Source organism: Tenrec ecaudatus, chromosome 6 (assembly GCF_050624435.1).
Source record: "Tenrec ecaudatus isolate mTenEca1 chromosome 6, mTenEca1.hap1, whole genome shotgun sequence".
Lineage (NCBI taxonomy): Eukaryota > Metazoa > Chordata > Mammalia > Afrosoricida > Tenrecidae > Tenrec > Tenrec ecaudatus.
The window spans coordinates 9,380,884-9,404,485 of NC_134535.1; the positions used below are offsets into that span (position 1 = coordinate 9,380,884).

The window sequence follows — 23,602 nt, forward strand, 5'->3', positions numbered from 1 at the left end:
GCTGTGACTGGCCTGCCCCCCCTTCTCTGTGCTTCAGCATCTCCCTCTGCCACTGGGGTTTCTGGGTTCTCAGCTTTGTCAGGCCCTGTGGTGGGGACGAAGGCTCAGCCGCATGTCTTAGCTTGGCTGTCACCACCTCAGAGAAGTTCTCCCTGATTTCCCCGGCTACTCCGGGCCTTCGGACCTGATCCTATAGCCCCCCAACCTCTCCCTTGGAACTTGAGTCCCCTCAGCAATGACACTGGCCAAAAGACCCTCAAATCCGGTGACTTTCCAGGACTGGTTTTCTTCCTGAGCCCTGGTGGCCAGAACCAAAGCACAGCAGGGTGGGCCCGCCTTGCCCAGGGACCACCCACCTGACCCTCCTTTTTTTCCTGCTCCAGCTACCCAACTCAGTGGTGAGAGGTTGGGGATCCCCACCATGCCCCACCCCTCTGTCTCCCCAGGACTCCCTGCCCAGAGCCAACATGGCTGAGAGCTTGCCGCCCGCAGCCCCGGCCCCTGAGTCCAGCATCACGGAGCAACCCGGCCCACAGAGCCCAAGCCCCCCGCCTTCCCCTCCGGGTCTGGCGGAGCCCCTGGACGGAGCTGACCCCGACATCCCACACCCCGACTTGGCTCCCATCGCCTTCTTCTGCCTGCGGCAGACCACCAGTCCCCGGAACTGGTGCATCAAGATGGTGTGTAACCCATATCCTTTGTGTGGCGGGCAGCAATGGGGTGGGAGCTGCTCCTGCTTTCAGAGGCCTGGCGGAGGCCACTGGTCTCGCTGGTGAGGAGGGCCCGGTGGGGAGTCAGGTGGGGCAAGAGGGTGGGGCGGAGGAGGACCTGGTGTCTGGCTGATGAGAGGGTTCTGGAGTTTGCTGATGACTGGGGTGGGGGCTCAGCCCAGTGAGGTCAGCCCCTGCTCCAATGACAGAGCCATTCCTCCATTACTGAGCACACATGGCTGATGAGAGCAAGACAGAGCAGACCCCTACCCCCACCCCAGACTCCTGACCACTCTCAACTTCTCCCTGACCCCTCTCAGGCTCCTCCCCAACCCCTCTCAGACTCCACCCATCCCTATCTGACTCCTCCCCCATCCCTCTCAGGCTCCTCCCCACTCCTCTCCATCCCTCTGAGGCACCTCCCCATGCACCTCAGGCTCCTCCCCAAGCCCTCTCAGGGGTCCCTGCTGTACCTCTGCCCACAACCTCCTCAGGCATCCCCTGCCTCTACCTGATGCCTCAACTCCTACCCCCTGAGGTTCAAGCAGAGTCCTAACGCACCCTCAGGCTCTTCCCGCCCCACCCCCACCTCTGTGCCTGCTGTCTGCTCTGCCACACCTGGTCGCTCCTCACATGCTTCTGCCTCTCTGAAAGGCTTTTCCTTCCTCTGCACCTGGCCAAACCTTGTGCTCTACTCTGGGGACCCCAGCTTCAGGGCCGCCTCCTCAGAGAAGCCCTCTGGGACGTCCCCCACCCTCAGTGCTTGCTGCCCCCATGTCAGGTGCCATTGGCCTCCTCCAGGATGGGGACCCAGCACCTAGCAGGTGCTCCTTTGATGTTGGGGGGGCTCCTGTTGGCAGTGAGCCCAGTCTGGTCCTGAAGGATGGGGCCTGGGCAGGTGTGGAGCTGGGGCATTGGTGTGAAGGTGTGGGGTGGTGAGGCTGGGTGGGGTGGGCTGGTCTGAGCACAGGTTTACAGCAGGCCGTGGTGGGGAGAGGTGTGTGTTTGCACCGGCCGCTGTGCTGCTGTTGCCTTGGCTTGAGGTGTGAGTTGGTGGCCAGTGACCACTGAAGAGGAGGCCTTGGGGTCCAGGTGGTGACAGTCTCCTCATTTGGGGCCCACCGAGCAGAATTGAGAACCCTTCCCAGTCCTGGGTTCCTGGAGAGTCAGATGTACGCTCCCCATGCCCCACCCATGACCTCCACCTCCACCCTGACCACTGAGCCCTCACATGTCAGTGTGTTGGAAAAACCGAGTTCCTGAAGCCCCTCTCCCCTCCTCGCCTCCACCCTCACGATGGGCTGAGTGACAGTCCGGAGTTGGGGCAATGGTCGGGCTGATGGAGGAGAGGGGAGAAGGGGTCCTTCGTCCAGGCAGAGCTGGACTTGGCCCTGATCCATGTCCAATAAGAGTTGTACGAGGTGGGCATGCCGCTGAATTCAGCTGATGGAGGGGCTGAACTTGCTCTGCTCAGAGCTGCTGGCAGCACCTGGCTCCCCCTATGCTGCCGAGGTGGGTGGGTGGTGAGAGAAGGAGGGCCAGGAGCATGGGTCATTGCGGGGGACAACTTCTGGGTGAGCTTCTCGCTCAGAGATTTGATGACACCAAGTCCAGCGACTTCACAGCATCTGGCCCTGGCGCCGTCAGACCTGAGACTCTCTGATTGTCCATGATTCAGAGGGAAGACACAGCTAACAATCTATGCTCCTGAAGCTCAAAGACCAACGTTTTGTGTGTCGAAGTGTGGGAGTCGCAGACCTGGGAGCAGCGAGCCTGGAGCGGGGCTGGGCCAGGAGGAGGAGGTCCTGGCTCTGGGAGGGAGGATCCGGCACTAAGAGTCCCCAGGCTGGGCTGGTCGGTGAGGAGAGAGGCCCAGGAGGGTCTTTTCAGGACTCCACAGTGCTCAGCGTCCATCCGCAGAGGCCCTGGAACAGGAATTGGACCATGGCAGCGCAGGGTGGGCTTTAGGGGCTTGGAGGTGGTGTGTGGGGAGGGTCCTGAGGGCTCCAGTGTTTTCTGTTTTTTGATCTTGCACATTGCTTTATTTATTGATTTTAAATCATTTTATTGGGGGCTCATACAGCTCTTATCACGATCCATCCATCCACTGTGTCAAGCACATTTGTACATTTGTTGCTATCGTCATTCTCAAAAGATGGGTTTGCGTGGGGGGGTGGGGGTGGGTGAGGGCTCTGGTGTTCCTGGCCCCTGGGCACTGACGGCGAGTCTCTGTGAGCTGCTGGCCAGTTGCCTCCGCTCTCTCCCCACTGGTGTGATGCCCAGTGGATGGAATGAAACACTGCTGGCCCTGTTCTCCCTGCCCCCATGCCCCAAGGCAGATCCGACCCCATCAGATCTGGGGTTTCCTTGGCTGATGTTTGCACGTGGATCCCCAGGCCTTTCATGCGAGTCTCTCTCAGTCTGGAAGCTCGGCTGTACCCTGCTCAGCGTCCCAGCAGCCGGCCAGTTCCTCAGGTGCATGGTGGTAGCTGCCTTGGAAGGATTCGAACCCAGGTCAAGGGCACCAAAGTCCAGACTTCTACCATGGAATTACCACAGCCTCTACCTGTCGTTGTTGCTGTTGGGTACTGCCAAGACACTTCCGCCGATTCATGGCACCCCTCCGTCCAACAGCATGAACGACTGCCCGGCCCCGTGCCGTCCTGACGGCTGTTCGGAGGTTTGATCCTGTGGGTGGCATGCAGCCGCTGTGACCGTCCGTCTTGTGGAGCAGCTTCCTCGTTCTGTTACCCTTCCACTTGACCAAGCAGGCTGCCCCCGAGGCTGGAATTGTTTCCCTCGATCCTCCTTTCAGATATGCTTGCCCTTCCCGTTGGGTTTGCTCACTCAGGTTTTTGCACATCTTGTTCTGATCTTTCACTCAACCGGCCTGGGGACATTTTCTGGTCAGCTCTCCGACCTCATCCTCTCCTCCACACGCTGCCGCGACTCGATGATGAAGAGCCAGTTGTGGAGCCTGATGGGACGTCCACTGTGAGCGTTTCTTCCTGCCCCGTCTTTTCAAGGACCTGCGCTTGCTGTCCCCCCACAGTCCATCAGTCATTAGTGCTCCACGTGTCAAGTCTGTTCTTGAGATGGCTTCGAAATCCAGGTGGGATAGACTCCAGGTCGTACCTTGGCTCTTGTGACCTTGTCTTTCATTTTCTTATGCTTTAACCTGAATTTACATAGGTGCAATTGATGGTCTATTTTGCAATCAGTACCAGGCCTGGGTTTTTGTTTTTTTTTACATTTTATTAGGGGCTCATACAACTCTTATCACAATCCATACATACACATACATCAATTGTATAAAGCACATCTGTACATTCCCTGCCCTAATCATTTTCAAAGCATTTGCTCTCCACTTAAGCCCTTTGCATCAGGTCCTCTTTTTTCCCCCTCCTTCCCCACTCCCCCCTCCCTCATGAGCCCTTGATAATTTATAGATTGTTATTTTGTCATATCTTGCCCTGTCCGGAGTCTCCCTTTCCCCTCTTCTCTGCCGTCCATCTCCCAGGGAGGAGGTCACATGTGGATCCTTGTAATCGGATCCCCCTTTCCAACCCACTCACCCTCCACTCTCCCAGCATCGCCCCTCACACCCTTGGTCCTGAAGGTATCGTCCACCCTGGATTCCCTGTGCCTCCAGCTCCCATATGCACCAGTGTACAACCTCTGCCCTATTGGCCTGGGTTTTTTGTGTGCTGCTTTTCCATTGTCTCTTCCCACAGCTGTCATCAATTTGATTTTGGTGTATTCCCTCTGGAGAAATCCATGTCCTGAGTTCTCTGTCGTGTTGTTGAAAAGAGGTATTTGCGGCGAAGAAGTCACTGGTTTTGCAAAATTCTACCCCCGGCTTCGTTTCTATCCCCGAGCCCATGTTTTCCAGGTACAGGTCCTTCCTCTCTGTCTCCAACGTTTGCATTCTGGTCACCGATAATTCCCAGCGCATCTTGGCTGCATGGTGGGCCCATTCCAGACTGAGAACGTTGGTAGAATTCTTCCATTTCTTCACCACTGGCTTTGGTGATCGGTGCGTACATTTGAATAGTAGTTGCATTGATTAGATTCCCTTGAATTCGGAGAGATGTAATCCTGCCACAGGCAGCACTGCACTTCAGGCTAGATCTTTGACATGTCCTTTTGGATGACGAACGCGGTGGCATTCCTCTGGATCTGCACATCCCGAGCTCAGTAAACTGTACGATTTTTCTGATCCAGACGGACAAAGACAGTCCCTTCCAGCTCACCAACAACTAGAATATCCACTTTATTTTTGATGACTTCCAATTCTCCCACTTTCCTACTCGGTACATTCCAAGTTCCTCTGCATGTCAGAGCGTCTTAATTATTGGGGTGTCGCTGATCCCTTGAGAGGGCTGCTCTGCTCCCCACTGGGAGCCCAGGGGAGCGTGGACGTGTCAGCCTGGGGCTTTGGGCAGCAGGAGCAGGTATCACACCCACGTCTGTGGGTCCAGTGTGCCCGCAGCCCAGGGCCCTGGCCGGAGCCAGCTAGCTGCCTTTGAGGCTAACTACTCCCTGACTCAGCTCCGAGCTGGGCCCTGAGTCACTGCCTGACTCACTGGAGAAGCAGCTGGGTTGCCAGGACGGTCCCCAGGCCGGCACGGGGAAAAATCCACTCATCTGAATGTCAGCCCCACTCCCTGGCTGGCCTGGCCTGCAGCACTCGATGACAATGGGCCCCGGCCAGGGGGTCTCTGGCCTTGAAATGTCAGGGCGTCTGTTGCAATAGTTGGCATATGGGGAAGTAGCATGTGCTGCGATGGACCCTGCTGGAGGCCTGAGTCAGACAGGCGGGCCTGGCTTGTGGCTGAGCCCCAGTTTCCCCACCTGTTAAAGGGGGTGGCAGTAGCCACTTCACAGGGTTGCCCTGAAGCCCTAAGCCCGGGGTGCTCACACTTTTTCAGCATGCGAGCTATTTATAAAATGATAAGTCAAAATGATCTACCAAGTACAAAAATTCAAAACATATATTTTATTTACTACATTTATTCATACATGCATTGGGAATTCTTTATATGTACAATGTATGTTTATGTACCTTGCATCACCGCAGGAGTCCATATTGCACAACACAACACAATTAACGATGTACATATTTTGTCATGACCTGAGCTTACTCTGATGACTTGCACTGGAAGGAATGAGCCAGGGATGCGTAGTCTGGGCAGTAGCTGCTGACCCCCAGCCTCAAGCACACTTCCAAATGGTCATCAGCCCTGGTGGAGCGGTACTGGGACTCAATGATCTTTATGTGGGAAAGGGCTGACTCGCATAAATAAGCAGAGCCTAATCATGCGGTCAAGGAGGCCGCACATGTTCTCATGTTTGGATGCTTTCCCTCTGTGAGGAAGTTCCAGAACTGTTCATGCCTCTGGGTTTCAGCTGAATGTCGGCTTGAAGTGTCAAAATCTCCCATTCCGTATGAAATTGATACGTTTTTGTCTTCTTCCTTGGTCCAGCTCCCCCACTCATTTTAATACCCTTCCTTACATTTAAGAGAAAAAAACAAGGTCTAAATATTGGAGATAACTTAGCTTGTCAGTTTTCCTGCGCTTAGCGCAGTTGTTTGCGCATGCGTGTGACACCTAAGACTGCATCTGATTGGCTGCGCTGTATATCAGTTAAGTGACGGGATTGATGATAGACTTAAGTCTATTTCTTAATGCCATGCAATCTACCCACACTACATTTGCGATCGATTAGTAGATTGTGATCGACATATTGAGCACCCCTGCCCTAAGCGGTGCGCCAGATGACATGTGTACACGGAGCTTTGTAGATCAGAAAAGCCGCTTCATGTAAGGTTCTGGCTCCGTTTACCTGTGCACAGGTGAGCAAATGCCTGACTTGGGGTGTTTTCCAGAAAGCATTGGGCAGAACGTCTTTCGATAAAGACATGCCTCTTCTGAGGAATTGTTTCCAGGCATAACCAGGTTTAACCATGTTACTTCCATGTTTGTGCCGGTTTTGATGCCAGTAGCCAAGCCTGGCCCATGCAGACATTGCTAATTGATTAGTGCACCTCCCCAGCCCTGCATCCCCGGCTCCAGGTTGGATTAGACGTGGAGAACTTTCCTTCACAGAGTAACTGCCGCCTCTGGGTGGTGTTGGGGGGCTGTCCACATGACTCGAGTTCCCCCTTCCTGGAACCCCAGTGTTATCTCTGTAATGGGGCAATTAGAGATAAATCAGTCCCCAGCCTGTGTCCAGAGGGGTGTTCCCCAATGACAGTGATGAGAGTTGTCACACCCCCCCCCCCCCCCCCCCGTGCTCTTTCCAATGGCCACCTGTAATTGCCGGCTGCACAGGTAGGCGCTATCTTAGTCCCAATTCAGAGATGAGTCACGAGGCCGGGAGGTTGAGCGTGTGGGGGAGGGCTGGGAATGAAAGTCTCCATGCCTCTGACTGCCCAGCCAGGCTCTTATCCACTGCCGGCTTCGAAGGCCAGGCACGTGCTGGTCCCTCACGTGCCCACCCAGGCGCCATCTCATTCCAGGCTGATGTCTGAGCCACATGGGTTGGCTTGGCAGCCCAGGGCCCTCCAGAACTCTCCCTCCCCCTGCCACCTTTCTGGGGTCTGCTGGTCCCTGCTTGGAGTCTGCAGCCCTCCCTCCTGGCCTGCTGCCTCCCTGTCCCGTCTCGCTGAGCTAGCATTTCTGCTGCGATGTGAGGGCCCAGCCATGCGTGAGGGAGGCCGGTCAGCCAAGAAGGCTGCCCGGCCGCTCTGGGTGGGAGGCGAGAGGCACCAACTGCCCAGCGGCCTCATGCACTCACTCCTCCTCTGCCTCCTGCCTCTGCCTGCAGCCCTGGGAGAGGTGGGCAGCGTGGTGGCCAAGGGGCTGGGCTCTTTGGAGTGTTCCCATTGACCTTGGCCTGGTGCCGGGGGCCTGGAGAGCAGGGTCTGAGTGGCGGTGGGGTTGTGTTGGAAGGAGAGGGACTCAGAGGTGACCGCCCTGCCTCCATTGGCTGTGAAGACCTAGGTCCAGCTTCTTGGCCCGTGGCCTTGGCTATGTCTTTGTCGAGCCTGTTTGCTCCTCTGGGAAGTGGGCCCCCACGGACCTCAGCTGGGCATGTCAGTGGTCACATGAGAATTCCAGGGCCAGCGCTAGGCCAGTGGCTCGGTGCCTTGGGCTGCCGTGTGCACGGGGGCTGGCAGGGAGCTGGCAGGGGCTGGGAAGGGCAGTTAGGTGGTGACTGCAAGCAGGGCCCTGGCTGAGGGCAGCTTGGCTTGTCCCTGGTGCTGGTCCCAGGGTCCTGTGGGCCAGCTGCCAGGACCCACCCTGAAGAGAAGCTGCAGGCGGCCCGTGGGACAGAGCAGCTGACCCCAGAGGCAGAGGAGACTGCATTCAGGAAGCAGCAGTCTGGGTGCGGGGGAGACCCGAGGGCCCTTGCTGGCAACAGGAAACCCCCCCCCCCCCCTGTCTCCTGCTACTCTGCCCCGTCATTTAGTCCACCCCTCTGCCTCTGGAGTGGCCAGTCACTGAGCCCACATATAGATCTCCAGCACTGTGGACAGGCGGGAAGCCCCTTCCCCATCCCATCAACCTTCTTACCCTGGGCCCTCTCCCATTGGCTGGGCTGCTGGGGCTAGCTCCCTGGGTCTCTTCCTGTGGCAGCTGGCACCCCCACCCCCGCACCCCATCCACATTGGGCCAATAACCCCGTACCCCCTCTGCCTTGGACCCACTCTGCTCCCGCCTGGCAGCCGGGGTCCCCAGGGTCGCCATGTATAAAGGGGCCTCTTGACTGTTCTCCCGCAATCCTTTCCCACCTTCTTTTCTCCGCCCGATTTTTCTCTCACGGAGAAGTCCCCGCCCTCCTCTCATTGAGCCCTGGTTTGGGACCTTCCGCCGGCCCCGCCCCACAACGCTCCTGAGGTCTCGACCCACGGAACTGCTTCGTGATGCTTCTCTGCCACCGTCCCCTGGGTGCCTTCCTCCCATCCCCCTCCTCTGAAATGACCCCTGCCCAGGGACCCAGTGCCAGGAAACCCACCGCTGGAAGTCCTCCTGGCTCCCCACTGTCGAGACCTTTCCTCACCCCCCCTCTCAGCCCTTGCTCTGCTGAGCTGTGGAGGGCAGGCCCTGGGCTCAGCGTCACCCTTCATCGCCTGCACGGCTGGCAGGGCCCTGCTGGGCTTGTTGTTCAGTGATTTCCAGTTCAGGGAGGCCTTTCCCACATGCCGGCACCTCTGGATTCTTGTGGCACTGAGCCGACAGTGCCTGTGGCATGTGCAAACTCCCCATTCTCCAGCTGGGCAGACTGAGGCCCAGGAGGGGTGTGAGACTCCTGGGCAGTCCTGGGGCTGCTCATGGCTGAGAGGAGCCTTGGAGCGTGAGGGGGGTGGGGGGGCTTCCTCCTCCATCCCTGGCCCACTCAGGGTGTCCAGACGGACACAAGTCTTGCTGGGGAAATAGCACATGTCTGGAAAGCTGCCCGTCTCCCTCCATCTGGTGGAGAGTGTTGTTTTTCTAAGAAGTAAAAGTCAGCGTCCAGCTGGGTCCGAGGGTGCTGTGGCGGCTCGGGTGGCCGCTGTCCTCTCTGTGGTCAGCAGACTAGGCAGTCGGAGAGCCTGACTGGGCCAGGGGAGAGAACCTGGCCCCCCATGGCAGCCTCAGGAAGCTCTTCGTAAGCAGGGGTCCCTGACCCAGCCTGTGGTTGTTAGGTAGGCTCACCGGGTCTGCTCTGACCCATAGCAACCCTGTGCACAGAAGAAGGAAGAATTCCCCGTCCTGCGCTGTCACCATTGTCCCCCTGCCTGAGCCCAGTGACGCTCTCAGTCCATCTCCTTGAGGGCCTCGCTTTCTTCAACTGCCCTTCAAGTTACCAAGCACCACGTCTCCTGACAACGCATCCAAAGTACCGTGAGACCAAGTCTCGCCGTCATTGCCTCTAAGGAGCACTCTGGCCTGACTTTGTCCGACACAGATGGGCTTGTCCTGTGAGCAGTCCACGGTACTTTCAGTCTTCTTCTCCAGCACCACATTCAAACGCATCGGCTGCTCATCAGTCCTCCTTATTCAAATGTCCACCTTTCACACGCATAGGACGCCGTGGAGAATCCCATGGCTTGGGCCAGGCGCACCTTAATCAGTCTTCAAAGTAACATCCTTGCTCTTCGGTGCTCTAAAGAGGTCTTGTGCAGCAGATGGACCTCATGTGAGACGTCTTTTGACCTCTTGATTGCTGCTTCCATGAGCACTGAGGGTGGGTCCAAATAAGACTCAATCCTTGACAACTTCAACCTTTGCTCCACTGATCATGATGTGACCTACTGGTTCAGGTGTGAGGATTCCGGTCTTCCTGACATTGAGTTGTAATCTGTGCTGGAGGCTACAATCCTTGATCTTCATCAGCAAGTCCTTCAAGTCCTCCTCACTTTCAGCAAGCAATGCCGTGTCACCTGCACATTGCAGGTTGTTAATAAGCTCTCCTCCAGTCCTGACGCCATGTTCTTCTTCATATACTCCAGCTTCTCTGGTGATCTGTTCAGCCGATAGGTGGAATAAGTATATTGAGAAGATACAAGCCTGACACACACCTTTCCTGATTTTAAACCATGCAGTGTTCCCTTGTTCTGTCCCCCAATGATGCAGGTACAATTTCTGAATGTGCAGACTGAAGTGTTCCAGAATTCCCATTCTTCTCAAAGTTCTCCACCCTTTATTGTGGTCCACACAGTGGAATGCCTGGATTGTCAATGAAACACAAGTGAGCATCTTTCTGGTATTCTCTGCTTCAGCCAAGACCCAGCTGACACCAATGATATTCCTTATTCCACACCCTGTTCTGAATCCGGCCGGAACTTCTGGCAGCTCCCTATCAGTGTATTAAAGCAAAATTCTACACGTGGACTCAGCCGAGGGGCGTCGGAAAAGGCAGTCGGGAAGGAGGGCCGTAGGACGTGCTTCCTGTTCACAGAGACACAGGGGATGAACGCCGTCCCGGGCAGAGGGAGTCTTGTAGAGAATGGTGGGGAGTTTTGTGTGACTAGATATGTGAGGGGGGGCTGGGTTTCAGGGCTCTGGGGGCTTGGTTCATGCGTGAGGACTTGGCCTTGCAGGACTGGGTGTCACTGGCAGGCCTGTCCAGCAGGGATGCAGGATGCTTTAGAGAGAGACCGATTTCAGCTGAAGACCAGGCAGGAGCCTCAATCCTGGATATTTTAGGGGGCCCTCCAAAAATTTGTGGAAACATTCTATCAACATTTAATTCCATTTCCCCCATGAACTTTTTTGAAGTTCCCTCATGGTTGCTCTTGATTGGACGACTCAACAGGTGTTGGTGGAGGTCCAGCTCTGGATGGGACTTTGTTCTGGGCTGAGTGCAGGTGGCACCTGTGTGTCCAGCCTGGTCACTGAGCTGTGTCCCCCAGGGTGTGAGGCAATATCCTTCCCTCAGCGGAGGAAATAGGCAGGAATGGAGGTAGGATTATCAAGGATGCTGAAGGAACTTGTGTCGAGTGGGGGCCCCCAAGGCTGGAAGGCGCTGTGGGGACACTTTGCTGGGGAGGGCACTGGTCTCCTCTGAGGCCCCACTGTGTGCTGGGCTGGTTTCTCTTACCCACAGCTTGTCCCCATCCACGGGATGATGCATTTGACACTGAGGCTTGGAGAGGCGATGCGCTGGCCTGGGCGCAGCCTAGAGTGGCTGAGCAGGCCTTGGACAGGCTTCTCTGATGCTGGCCCAGGGCAGGCATGCTGGAGAGAGCTAGGGTCCCACAAGACCATCCGACAGAGAGGTCCCTCCTGGCTATTTCAACCGTGCCTAGGTTTTATCCATCTGCCCCAGCACTAGCCCAGTGTCAGAAACCAGCTCTGACCCGCTGTCTGTCCCCCCCGCCTCACCCCACCAGTCAGCTCGCACAGAAGCCTGTTGGGAGACAAACAGCCCCGTTTGTTTCCCTCGGAGAGGAATCGATACGTCTCTTTAATGAGCTACAAAGTCTTTTGGCGAATCACTCTCTGCTCTCCTGAGGGGACCGCCTCCCACATTTCTGTCCCTGCCGGAGCCCTTGTCTGTTCTCCCTCCCTCCCTCTCCCCCCAGGATCTGACCCTGAGGCTGGGCTTGCTGCTTGCTATGTGGTGCTCTGAAAGCCTGTTTCCCTCTGGAAGAGAAAGTGGGTGGAGAATGCCGTCCGGAGTGGGAGGGCTGGGGTGTTCGGCTGGGGTGCCCGAGGGCTCCTGGCCCCACATCTTAGTTTCAGCAAGGTGGTGAGTAAGGACAGCGTGACCTGCCCGGGGTCCAGTGCAAGCCAGGTGACCTCAGCCAAGGGCTCTCTCCTCTCTCATTCTCAGTCCCTCACCCATGAAATTGGGGGTGGGGGCTGTATCAGTGATCCCCAGTCGGGCAGATTCATCCCCAGGGCATGCTTGGTCAGGTCTAGAGGGGGTCGTTTGGTTGTTAGGACGTGGGGAGGGGGTGCGACGGACATTCTTGTGGGCAGAGACCTAGGACGTTGCCAAACACCCTACAGTGTGTGTGACAGCCCCCAACAAAGAACAGCCCAGCCAGGACGCGGGGTAGGGGGGCCCTGAGCTCGGGAGCCCCTAGCCTAGGTGCCCTCCGAGGGTCTCTGAGGCGCTGGAAGTAGCCAGGCCTTGGGAAGAGAAGAGCCCAGGCCAAGAGTGCGCGTCTCTGCTAGGGGAGGAGAGGGACTGCCGAGCCGCAACGTGAAGGGTCTCTGTGACCAGACAGACTCGGGTTTGAATCCTGTGCCCGCCACTTATTAGCTGCCACATTCCTATCCAACTCCCCACCTCTGTGCCCATCCTCCTGTCCCCATCCATTCGCACAGCCACCCACCTGGCCCCCCACGTACCCACCCCACCCCCACCCACCCATCTCCCCACCTACCCACCCACACAGCCACCCACACATCTCACCTCCGCACACGACACCCCCACCCACCCACCTCCCTATCTACCCACCCACACACCCACCCACGCATTTCCTCACCTACACACACACACACACCCCTAGCTCCCCACCTATCCATCGTTCATCCATCTGTCCCCTCTCCATCTACACCCACCCTTTCTGAAAGGTCAACCATTGGAAAACACCAGCTGCTCCCAGGGAGAAAGACGGGGTTTTCAGTTGGTCCCAGGAACTCATGGGGCCGTTCTACCCTGTCTTGTATGGTCGCTGAGTCGGCATCAACTGGAGGGCAGTGCGTTTGGTTGTTTGGCTATATCTTAGCAAACAGTGTTGCTCGTGGAGGGTGCGTGGACAGAGATGAGGGTGAAGGGCTGTCCAGGAGCACTTAAACCAGCCCTTTGGGACAGAGGAGCCCTGGTGGCATCGTGGTTACATTGGGCTGCGACCTGTAAGGTTGGCAGTTTGAAGCCACCAACTGCTCTGAGGGAGCAAGGCAGAAGTTTCTGTTCTTGTAAAAGTTACAGTCTCGGAAACCCACGGGGCAGTGCCACCCTGTCCGGTAGCCTGAAGGCGATGGAGAGCCACGGAAGGCTCTCTGGCTGTTGTGTGGGGGGTGCATCAAAAGAGATGCAGCCAGAGGGGGTGGCCACTCAGTGGTTCAGGCAGGAGAGGCCGCAGACAGGCCTGGGGCAGAGGGGTGCATGGAGAGGGGGTTTGGTAGCGAGATGGGCAGGTCTCTCAGATGGATGTGAGGTAGTAGGGCAGAAGGTTCCAGAGGCTTCTAGTTCAGATAGCTTCTGGAACCAACTGGGGCCGGGCGGGGAGGCAGCAGTCCTTGCTCGTTGGGATGCGAAGTGGCAGGTGCCACTCTCATGGGCTGGGGGACTGTGGCGTCGCCCACTTCGACGCATTGCACTCGGGACAGGGTGGACCCTGCCCCACGGAGCGTGAGCCCGGGGCTGGTGAGAGGACTCCGGACCCCACCAGCTGAGGGATGGAGGTCGAGGTTGTGGGAATGGGCACAGGGAGGGGAGCGGGGAGGCAGTGGCTGGGTGGGTGGGGGTGTGGCAAGATACCTGGCATTCAGGGCAAGGAGCCCATGAGGTTGGGTCCGGACCAGGAGCTTGTGGTGCCGGGGGAGGGGAGGCAAACCGCAAGAGAATGCCTACAGTGGGGGCTTTCCCCCAGGGGTGTGAGCGTGGGTGGAGAGAAGTTGCATGTTCGGTTTCATGGGCCCCGGCTTGGAATCTGGCAGTTCTCTGTTAGCAACGGCGGGCGGTCGCCCACAGCAGCAGTCTGGGCAGCCCCGGGGGGCGCTGTCACCTGAGGTCTTCAGTACTCTCCTGTGTCATCGCAGCCACCCAGAGCTCTGGGAGCACGCTTTACCTGCGCCCGGGCCCGTCATGCCATCCGCAGGCTGGCTCCCTCGCTGTGCTTCTCCAGCTCTCCATTGCTTATTACGAAACGTATCTGATACCCGCTTCAATATAGTGGGCTTTCTGGCTAGTACTAAACTTGGTGTGTGTGTGTGCTTCTTTTAATTTATGCATCTAAAAATATGCTTCTGAGAAGGGGCTGGTGAGCGACCCCAGGCTGGCATAGCGCAGTTCGCAGCCCTTGATCCCCACAGTGAGCGGGGCCTGGGTGTGATGGCCCCAGTGCTCAGGTCCTGGGCTGGGAGCCCTGCTGCACCTGCATGCACACGTGTGCTGTGTGTGCAGATGCATGAAGGAACACACAGGTGGCCCGTGTGTGTGCTCGCAGTGGGCAGGGGAGGACAGAACCCCTCCCCGAGGAGGCCGAGGGAGAACGCCACCCCTGCTCCATCCAGCCCTCGCCCTCTGTCTGTCTGCCCATCCCGCCTTCCCCCACTCTGTCTGGGGTCCTACAAGTGTGTTGGCTGAGGCAGGCAGGGTGTGGACGTGTCTCCAGTGTGGAATGCCGAGCGTTGGGAGTTCAGAGGGGAGGGAGGGGGGCTGGGGAATCCATCCTGAGCCCCTTGACGCCTCACAGGGACTGACACTTCCTGAAGCCACAGGGTCCAGGAACTCCAGGCCCAGGGAGGGTGGGCATGCCCCCCAGCCCCAGCAGATCCCTGCCTGGGCGGGACAGGGGCCCACCCCAAACACCAGCTCTGTGTTGTTGCTGTTTGGTGACATCGAGTCAGCCCGGACCCAAAGTGGCCCGGTGCACACACCGCGAAACGTGGTCCAGTCCTGCACTGTCCTCACGGCTGTTCCTGTGTCTGAGCCCATCGATGCAGGTGGTGTCCGGCCACCTGGTGGAGGGACCTCCTCTTTCTTGCTGCCCCTCCACTCTACAAACATGCCGTCTGGTCTCTCCGGTCAACGTGTCCAGAGCGTGGCAGATGCAGGAGCGTTGCCTCTAAGGAGTGCTCCGGCCGTGCTTCCTCCAGGTCCACAGCTGCTGTGCGGGGGAGAATCCAGGCCCCATGAAGGCCCCGGCGGCGGGGGAGAAAGCGTCCCTGCAGACATACCTTTGGGAGTGGGCTCAGGGCTGGGCCAGCCCACTGGCGGTGGGACCCTGGCCCCAGGGAGCCTGTCCGGCCCTGCTCTTCAGTTTAGCAGCAGTGATGGATGTGTCTCTCTGGCCACAGCCTCCTTCCTGGACCATCTGCCCTGGGTTTCCTTCCAAGTTGTCAGCCCCCGTTTCCCCCACTGCCTCCCCCCTCGCTGGCTGTCGGCGCTCAGCTCTGAGGCCGCTGGGCATCTGGGAATCGAGGCTTGGGCCAAGTCCAGTGAGTTCTCAGTGCTGCCTCTCCAAGGTGCAGGAGCTGGGTAGGGACAAAGACAGAGGGGGCAAGCTTCCTTAGTTCCGCCTCCCCAGGGGTCCCCCTCCCAGAGCCCAGAAGCAGCAGCAGCTCCCCCAGCAGCAGGAACAATCTGCCCGTGAAGGCCACGGGCATGTGGGGAGCTCTTGCTGCTGGAGGCCTCGGCACTTTCCGTCCGCTCAGCCGCTGGGCCGCTTTGGGCGAACCTTGCAGTCTAGGGACCTTGGTCTTCGTACCCGTCAAGTGGGCGCCTCACTCCTGCCACGTCCCTGCCCCAGGGCTCCTGTGGGGATGGCAGGCCTAACCCTCCAACACACGCCAGGAGACCGTGCCACGTTCAAGTCCAGGCAGCTCCCTCTTGAGTGAGCAGTGGCCTTGGGCATGTCCGTGGTGCCGGTGGGAGTGGGGGACAGACGTGTCCCCGAAGGTGCTTTGGGCATTTGCACAGTCAGCCTTTTATTTCTCCGGATGTCACTATTTTCCATGAGATGGTGTTTGGAGGTTCAGACCTGTGTGCCACTGAGCTCCCCGGCCTTGGTGGACAGCTCCATGTGAAGGACACCCCGAGGACGCTCCCTCCTGCCCTCCCAGCCCCACAGGTGCCATCCATGGAACTGCCGTCCGGGCCTGCTTCTCGGCAGGGTCCTCTGTCACGGGACTGGCCCACCATGGGCATGTGGCACCCGCAGCATGTCCGTAAGTGGTGAGGTGGCCTGTCCCTTCCCCCACTGGGCTGTGCTCCGTCGTGTGGACCTACCACTGCCTCCTCACGTGGCCACCGTTGGCACTTAGGGCTGGTGGGATCTTTGCGGCGGGAGCTGCCCTGTGCCTTATGGGATGGGAGGGAGCATCCCTGGACCCTGTCTCCTGGATGCCCATCGAACCCTCCTCCCCTGGGTGACCACTCAAACCATCTCGGTCCAGGGCGTCCTGGGGGAGGGCAGAAGCCCCCCTCCATTGGGGGCTGCACCACCACCGTGGCTTGAGTCTGTTCTCTTGTTGGTGGGTGTTGGGGTTGTCATCAGGTCGGGCTGTCACGGAGAGCACAGCCCAGAAGATTCTGGAAGGGGACTTTTTGTGGGCTCCTGGGAGTGGCACTGCTGGAGGTGGGGTGGTCTTTTTACCTCTAGTGGCTGCTGCCATGCCACGTCCCAGAAAGGCTGTTGATGGATGGACGGTGGATGGACAGGCAGATGGAGAGATGGATGGATGGATGGACGGACGGATGGATGGACCGATGGACGGATGGATGGATGGACAGATGGATGGATGGATGGAGGGATGGATGGACAGACGGACGGATGGACAGATGGATGGATCGACGGACGGACAGATGGATGGATGGATGGATGAACGGAGGGATGGATGGACAGACAGACGGATGGATGGATGGACGGACAGATGGATGACGCCTCTGCAGCCTATGGCCGTGCATCACAGCTGAGGCGCACTCTGGGCCCTTAACCTCATGAACTGCTGACACTGGGTGGTCTCAGCATGCCAGGGCCCAGCCCTGGAGCACAGCATGTGGCCAGCCTCACAGCGACACAAAGCCGGTTCACGACCTGGGGCCGGGAGCCTGAGCTCTCCTAGGCTCCCCATTCTTGGGCCCATGGGGGGGCCAGTAGGGGAGGGAACCCCTTCTGTAGGGCCACCGCCTTCCTCTCCCACCTCACCCCTTTTCCTTTGCTGGATTTACTTAGACAACTGAGACGCACCCTGGGAAATAGATCTGTTTTCAGATTTGACAAAAATAAAAACAAACTTGCCCTTCTTGCACAAAACCCAGCACTCCCCCTCCCCTCCTGGGGCGCCCCCCCAACCCCACCCCAGTGATGGAAACTGTGACTGTCAGCTGGGCCTGCAGGATGAAGGGTGATGGTCACCATGGTAACGGCGCAGGCCTCTGGCTCCCGCTCCACAGAGGAGGTTGCCCCTGAGGGGCCTGCCAGGGCGTCGGACATCACCTTCCATCCAGCCGCTCTCCTGACTGAGGACTGGCCACCAGGCGCGTGAGGTCTCTGGTGACCCTGTCCACACACCCATACCCATCCTCTGAAGCAGCGGTGCCCTGTCCCCATCCTCTTCCTGGCCGGGGCCCCGTGAGGCCAGCATCACTCCCCTGCTGGCGTCTGCTCCCGCTGTCCTCTAGCTAAGCCTTCCTGCCCAACCAGAGTGGGGGGCAGAAGAGCCCCTTTCCTAATCCCTGGACACTCAGCAGGGTTCCAGCCAGTGCTCTGGTGGCTTTGCACACTATAGGCTTGGGCCTGTCCACCCCCGACCTTCCAAGGAGACATGTGATTGGAGAAGTGAAAATGGGATAGTCCATTAAAACCCGCTGTTGTCAAATCCCATGCACAGTGACCTTATAGGACAGAGCAGAATGAACAGAAGGGTTTCCTTGGCTCTAAATACTTATGGGAGCAGCTAGCCTCCTCTTTCTCCCATGGAGTAGCTGGTGGGTTTGAACCCCCCACCTTTGGCTCAGCAGCCCAGTGCCTATCCTACAGGCCCAGCACGGTGCCACCAGGGTTCCTGGGCGCCGCTGCACACATACCCACTGAGGTCCTGCATGTACCAGGCACTGTGCCCGCTCACAGAGCACATGGTGAGAACCCACTGGAGTCCTGGAGAGCTAGCTTCAAATCCCACCCCACCCCCCACCAGAGGCCAGACGACGGAACCAGGACTGGGGCCTCCATAGGGAGACTTCGACCCTCCTGTTCACATCCTGGGTCCACCCTTATGACCTCGGGCCGTGTTACCGGACCTGCCCGTTTCCTCTTGAGCAGAGGGGTAGGTCACGACGGTATTTGGGGAGACTGGATGGACATTCTGGGGAGAACTTCCTCATTCACAATCCTGCGTCCATGCCCGGCTCTGTTTGAAAATTTAGCGCTCAGCGATCAAACTCGTATCGAGACTCGGATATGTTCTGCTCAGGGAAGTATTAGGAAAAACGAAAGGCCACGGAGCCAGTTGCCCCTGAGCCTGCTCTGGTTCACGGCATCCCGAGTAGCCTGTGGTGGCGGGAGTGGGGGAGTTTGGGAGTGGTGTCTGCCAGGCCTTAATCCATGGTGCCTCTGGGTGGACTCCCACCGCCAGCCTCTTGGCTAGCCGCATGGGCACTACTCAGGGACTGCAGCTCATAGGTGACCAGCAGGGGATGCCGGTTTGCTGGCTCAGGACTCTGCTAGCGAGGGGCCTTCTCCCTAAAAACCCCAGAGAGCAGGAGCCACTTGGTCCCCTTTTAAGAAGGGACAGGTGTTGCCTACAGAATGCCCAGGTGACACGTTGTGGGCTATGTCGTGGTGCCAGCATCCAACAGACAAGGCCTTGCTTTTAAGATCTGGGCGAAGGAAGGAGTCCTGCGGAGGGAGTGGTTACATATTGGGCTGCCAGCCACATGGTCAGCAGTTCGCAGCCACCAGCCGCTCCTCCGGAGAAAGACAGGGCTCTCTACTTCAGTGCAGAGTGACCGGCTCAGAAACCCGCAGGGGCAGTTCCACTCTGTCCTACAGGCTCGCCACGAGTCTGCATCAACCCAGTGGCCGAGAGTTAGCGTTGGAGAGGTGCAGGGGCAGTAAGCATTACCTGTCAGTACCAGGTAAGATAGTACCTTGACTAATGCACCAGGTAGTACGCATTTTAGGCTTTGGGGGACTTCTGTCTCTGTCTCCAGTCTGCCATCCCAAGCAGTCAGGCCGCCATAAGAGATCAATAACTGTGACTGGGTGCCAGCCAACTTGGTTTGCAGACCCCGAAATGAGCGCTTTGCATACCTTTGGATGCCCGCCCCCCCCACGCCCACTCAACATGTAGAACCATCTTTGGCGCCACGCAGACCCCACAGAAGCAGAACGGAAGGACTTGGGGATGGCAGGGGGTCAAGCTCTGGCCCAGATGATTGACAGGGGAGCCAGCCAATGGCTATGTGTCCCTTCTAATTTGAGCTTGCCTTGCCCGGGAGCCATCAGCTGGGAGCTCCTGAGGGGAGATGGGGGTGGGGGAGGTGGGGGGGGAGGTGAGGGGGGCATGTGCCCTGGGTTTTCAGTCCCTGACCCCTCGTGGGAACCTGGGTGAGAGGCTGCTGGGCATGCAACCCCGTGGGCGGTGTGTGGTGCTCCCTCATGTCCAGTTCAGCCCGTTTCATCCTGGGCCGGTTGCCGCCGAGTCCAGGTTGTGTCCATCGGGTTCCGAGAGGCAGGTTTTTTTGGAGGTGGGCGGCCAGGCCTGTCATCTGAGGCAGCTCTGGGTGGTCCTGAGCCACCAGTCAGCAGCCGCGATCCTCACCCTGGCATGCCTCGAAAGTCCAGGAAATCAAACTCCCTGCTGTCAAGTTGATGCCGACTCACAGTGACCTGATAGCCCAGGGGGAACTGCCCCTGGGGGGGGGTCTCTGAGCCTCTACACTCTCTCCTGGGTGCCTTCCTCCCTTGGAGAGGCTGGTGGCTCCGAACTGCTGACCTTGTGGGGAGCAGCCCACGCATAACCAGAGGCCCCTTCAATCACTCGTGCTGTGTGATAAGACAAAGACCTCAAGCCATGGTGGAACCGTGACCATGGTCGGTCAGGCGGCCCCTGCCTGGCGCACAGCGGACGCTCAATCTGTGCTTGTGCTTCTGCCTGTCAGTTCGCTGCACGGAGGCCCGGGCACAGGGCGCAGGGACTGAGTGGAGCAGGGACGCTGGGAGGGAGCTGGGGGCCCCAAGGCCCCTGGTGGCTCGCTGCCTCAGGCTGGGCTTAGGGGAGGCTTTGCTTGCCTAGGAAACAGAATCGATTGGGTTGTCATTGATCTGCTTCCTTCTCTGTCTGTCTTCCTCAAGGGCTCCGTAGCCGCCCTCGGGGAGCTAATCCGCTTGAAATGACCACCTGGGTGGCCCTGCTGAGCAGGTGCAGCCTGTGTGGGGTCTGGACATGTCGGACACGGGAGAATGGGTTTCGCTGTGTGTGGGGGGTGGGGGCATGAGTGGGGGGGGATGTTGGCAGGCTGATCGGGTCGCTGTGGCCCAAGTGTAGGCTGAGCTTTGGGGGTGCTGTGTCTACCTGTTTCTGGCTTCGGGGTTCCTGCCTGTGCAGGTGACCAAGGTCACCCCATCAGGAGGTGGCTGTGTCCCATAGTCTGGCCTCAGATGCTAGCTGGAGGGAGGGGGTTGTGACTTTGGGGTGGGAGGCAGGGGGGGGGGCCACTGAAGACCCCTGCCCTGTGCAGCTCACCCAGCCTCCTCCTCCCCACCCCACCCTTGCCCCCGTCCCAGTTACTGAGGCTCTGTCCTTCTCCCTTGGGATTCCACCCTCCTTTGAATCACCCCAGGACCAGCTGCTGAGGCAGGTGTCTCTGGGAGCTCTTGGTGGCAGTGCCAGGCTCGGGGACCTTGCTTCCTGGAGACAGTCTGTTCTACTTCAAGGAAGCCTGCTGCTGCCTTTGACCCCAGGGGCCAGTGGGAGCGTGTCAGCACCACGGGCGGGTGCCAGCTCTGGCCTGACTTCTGAGCCTCACGGGCTCTTGGATGGGGCCCAGCTTCGGCTTCCCTCTCCGAACACCCAAAGCTAAGAACTCCAGACACAAAGGCCACTTCACCAGAGGGGCTCGGTGCAGGGGCGAGCTAGACCGCCAACAGAAGCAGCTGGTGCCATGGTTACAGGCACCGCTTCAGTCAGACAGGCAGCCCGGCTCCTCTCAACCGGGATGCTCTTGGGCAAGTCATGTCCCCCTTCAAGCCCGAATCCTCCTCTGGCCATGGTGGACAGTGGTCACAGCCAGGACTCCACCGCGGGGTGCCTGGCGGACTGCAATTGTGTTTGCTACCAAGTTCACTGCAGCAGCAGCTGGACCAGGTGGCCAGGGTGTGTTTCCAGGGCGGAGGCTGAACGGTGCATCCACAGACTTCCAGAAGAGCTGACGGGGGAACTGGGCTGTGACGGAGGATAGGGGTTCGCTTAGTAGATAGAGTAGTGAGGGCAATGTGTGACTCCGGGGTTGACCAGAGAAACAAATCCAGAGACACGCATGCATGTGCAAGAGAGAGCTTTATATCAAAGAACAATTGTATCCTGAGAACACTTCTCGGCCCAGTCTAGATCAAGTCCATCAATCGGATATCAGCCCATATGTTGATACTGGCCCAGGGATCCCTCTTGAGACTCACGCAGCGCCTGCAATGATGCCGAGTGCAGAAAGGGCACCGGCCGGCGGGCGGGGCGTCCTGGGGGTCCAATGGCGGTGGACGCATCTCCGGGGCTCTGCCTGCCATCTGCATGGCTCTACATGGCTTGTCAGCAGGAAGACCAAGGCAGAGAGAGTGTGTCCTGCCTGCAGGGAGGAAGAGGAAGAGGAAGAAAGGGGAGTTCTCAGAATCCTCACGATTAGGCCAGGTCCACCAGGAGACAGCTTCAGGCTGTGACCTGCCTGACAGGCTACACTCTACCCCTTCATTCTTGGATTAGGCAGGGTGACCCCCAGGGAGGACAGTGGTTCAGGGCATGCAAAGGGCGGTGGGAGATGGAGGGGGAAAGTCTAGGAGGCCTTGGATGGCAGACTAGGTAGGTGATGGGGAGCCCATGAAGCTGTTGAGTGAGAGGCCTAACGAGAGTTGGGCTTTGGGGAGTCTGCTCTTGTTGCTTTGTGGTTAGGTTCCATTGAGTCGGTTCTGATCCATAGCAACCCTACGCTCAGCAGAGCGGCACACTGCTCTGGGTCACATCCATCCATCTCATTGGGGGCCTTCCTCTTGTCGCTGTTTCTCTACCAAGCATGACATCCTCCTCCAGGGACTGGACTCTCCTGCTCATGCGCCCAAGGTCTGTAAGACCAGGTCTCGCCACCCCACTCTGACAGGACTTCTTCTGAGACAGACCGGTTTGTCCTTTCAGCAATGCATGGCGTCTTCTCCAGCAGCGCAGTGCAAATGCATCGATTCTTCTTTGGGCTCTTCTGTCTGTCTGTCAGACTAATCCAGCAAGGGCGAGTCGGCTTGTGGTTGGCAAGTGCAGGCTCCCTGCTCCAGACCCAGGTCTCTGCCATTTCCCAGAAGGTGACCTGGAGCAAAGGCTCCTTCTTGTGCCTCAATGTCCCTCATTGCCAATGGGACTCACATATTTTCACCCATAACACGTCCAGGTAGACAACTCGCAGGAGGGCTGCTCAGTTTGCAAAAGCCATGTGAGGGCCCGTTTTCATACAAATACAGTATTGAGGTGTGGTTTGCACCTGGGCCGGAGCTGGGAAGCTGGAGAAGTGGCTGGCGGGCGGGAGGCATCGGATTGGACACAGGGGAGGGAGGGAAGCTGAGGTCAGGGATACGCGCTCCCCAGGGACAGCACTAGCTTCTGAGTCTACCAGGCGTGGTGTGCCTCTTAGCGCTGGCATTTCCCAGGCGGGTGACTCTGGGAGAAGACCAGGCTCCTGAGACCCCGTTTTTCTCATCTGTAAAATGGGTCTGCTGGTCTCCATTGCTCAGGGTTTGGGTGAGGATGGGGCTCCCGGGAGACACCCACTCAGTGCTCTTTGACTTTGGGGCTGGCAGGAAGGGCAGAGGATCAGAGAAGGCTGCTGACAGGCAAGGGGTGGGGGTGGGGGGGGGAAGAACAAGGGGGGATGGGAATGCTTGCTGGTAATTAGAACGTTTGAACTTCAAAAAAGTTAATTAATGATGAAGCTGCTGCTGGAGCCATGCTCAGGCTAGGAGGGGGCCCTGGCAGTGACTGGAATTAATTACAGGCTGTGGGGGGAGAGTGGCAGCAGGGTGCGGGGAGGCGCAGGAAGGAGCAAGGCTGGGTGGGGAGGGTCTGAGGGGGAGGTGGGAGGGAAGACAGCATCCCAAGGTGAGCAAGGGCCCTGGGACCAGGAGGAGGTTTCCATGGAAACCAGGTCAGTCTCCCTGGCAGGCATCAGAGGTGCTCACGCACCCCCTCCCCGTCCCAGGTTGGGCTGAGGGTTCGGTCTAGACCCACGGCATTGGAATCAAGGGGTGGGGCTTTCTTTGGAGCCAAGGCTCATGGGACATCAGAACCGGCAAGGACGATAGAGATTTACTTGCTTGTTCCGTAAGCATTTATCGAGCACCTAGTAGATGCCTACCACTGGTAGATCCACGAATTCACAATCCCTGGACTCATGCAGGCTCTAGCCGTGGACGAAGACGGGCCTATGCCGGTACCATGGTTTTATCGGTGTGAGGTTGCCTTGAACCT

At 58.3% G+C, this 23,602-nt stretch overlaps 1 protein-coding gene across 1 annotated transcript in view; it reads left to right on the forward strand.

Moving 5' to 3' along the window:
- The first annotated feature begins 467 nt into the window (after positions 1-467).
- Positions 468-23,602, forward strand: part of CACNA1I (calcium voltage-gated channel subunit alpha1 I) — a 125,564-nt gene continuing 102,429 nt past the window's right edge. Inside the window, exon 1 of the mRNA XM_075552618.1 lies at positions 468-691. Within this exon, the coding sequence (XP_075408733.1) occupies positions 468-691 (224 nt within the window). The remainder of the gene's footprint in view (positions 692-23,602) is intronic.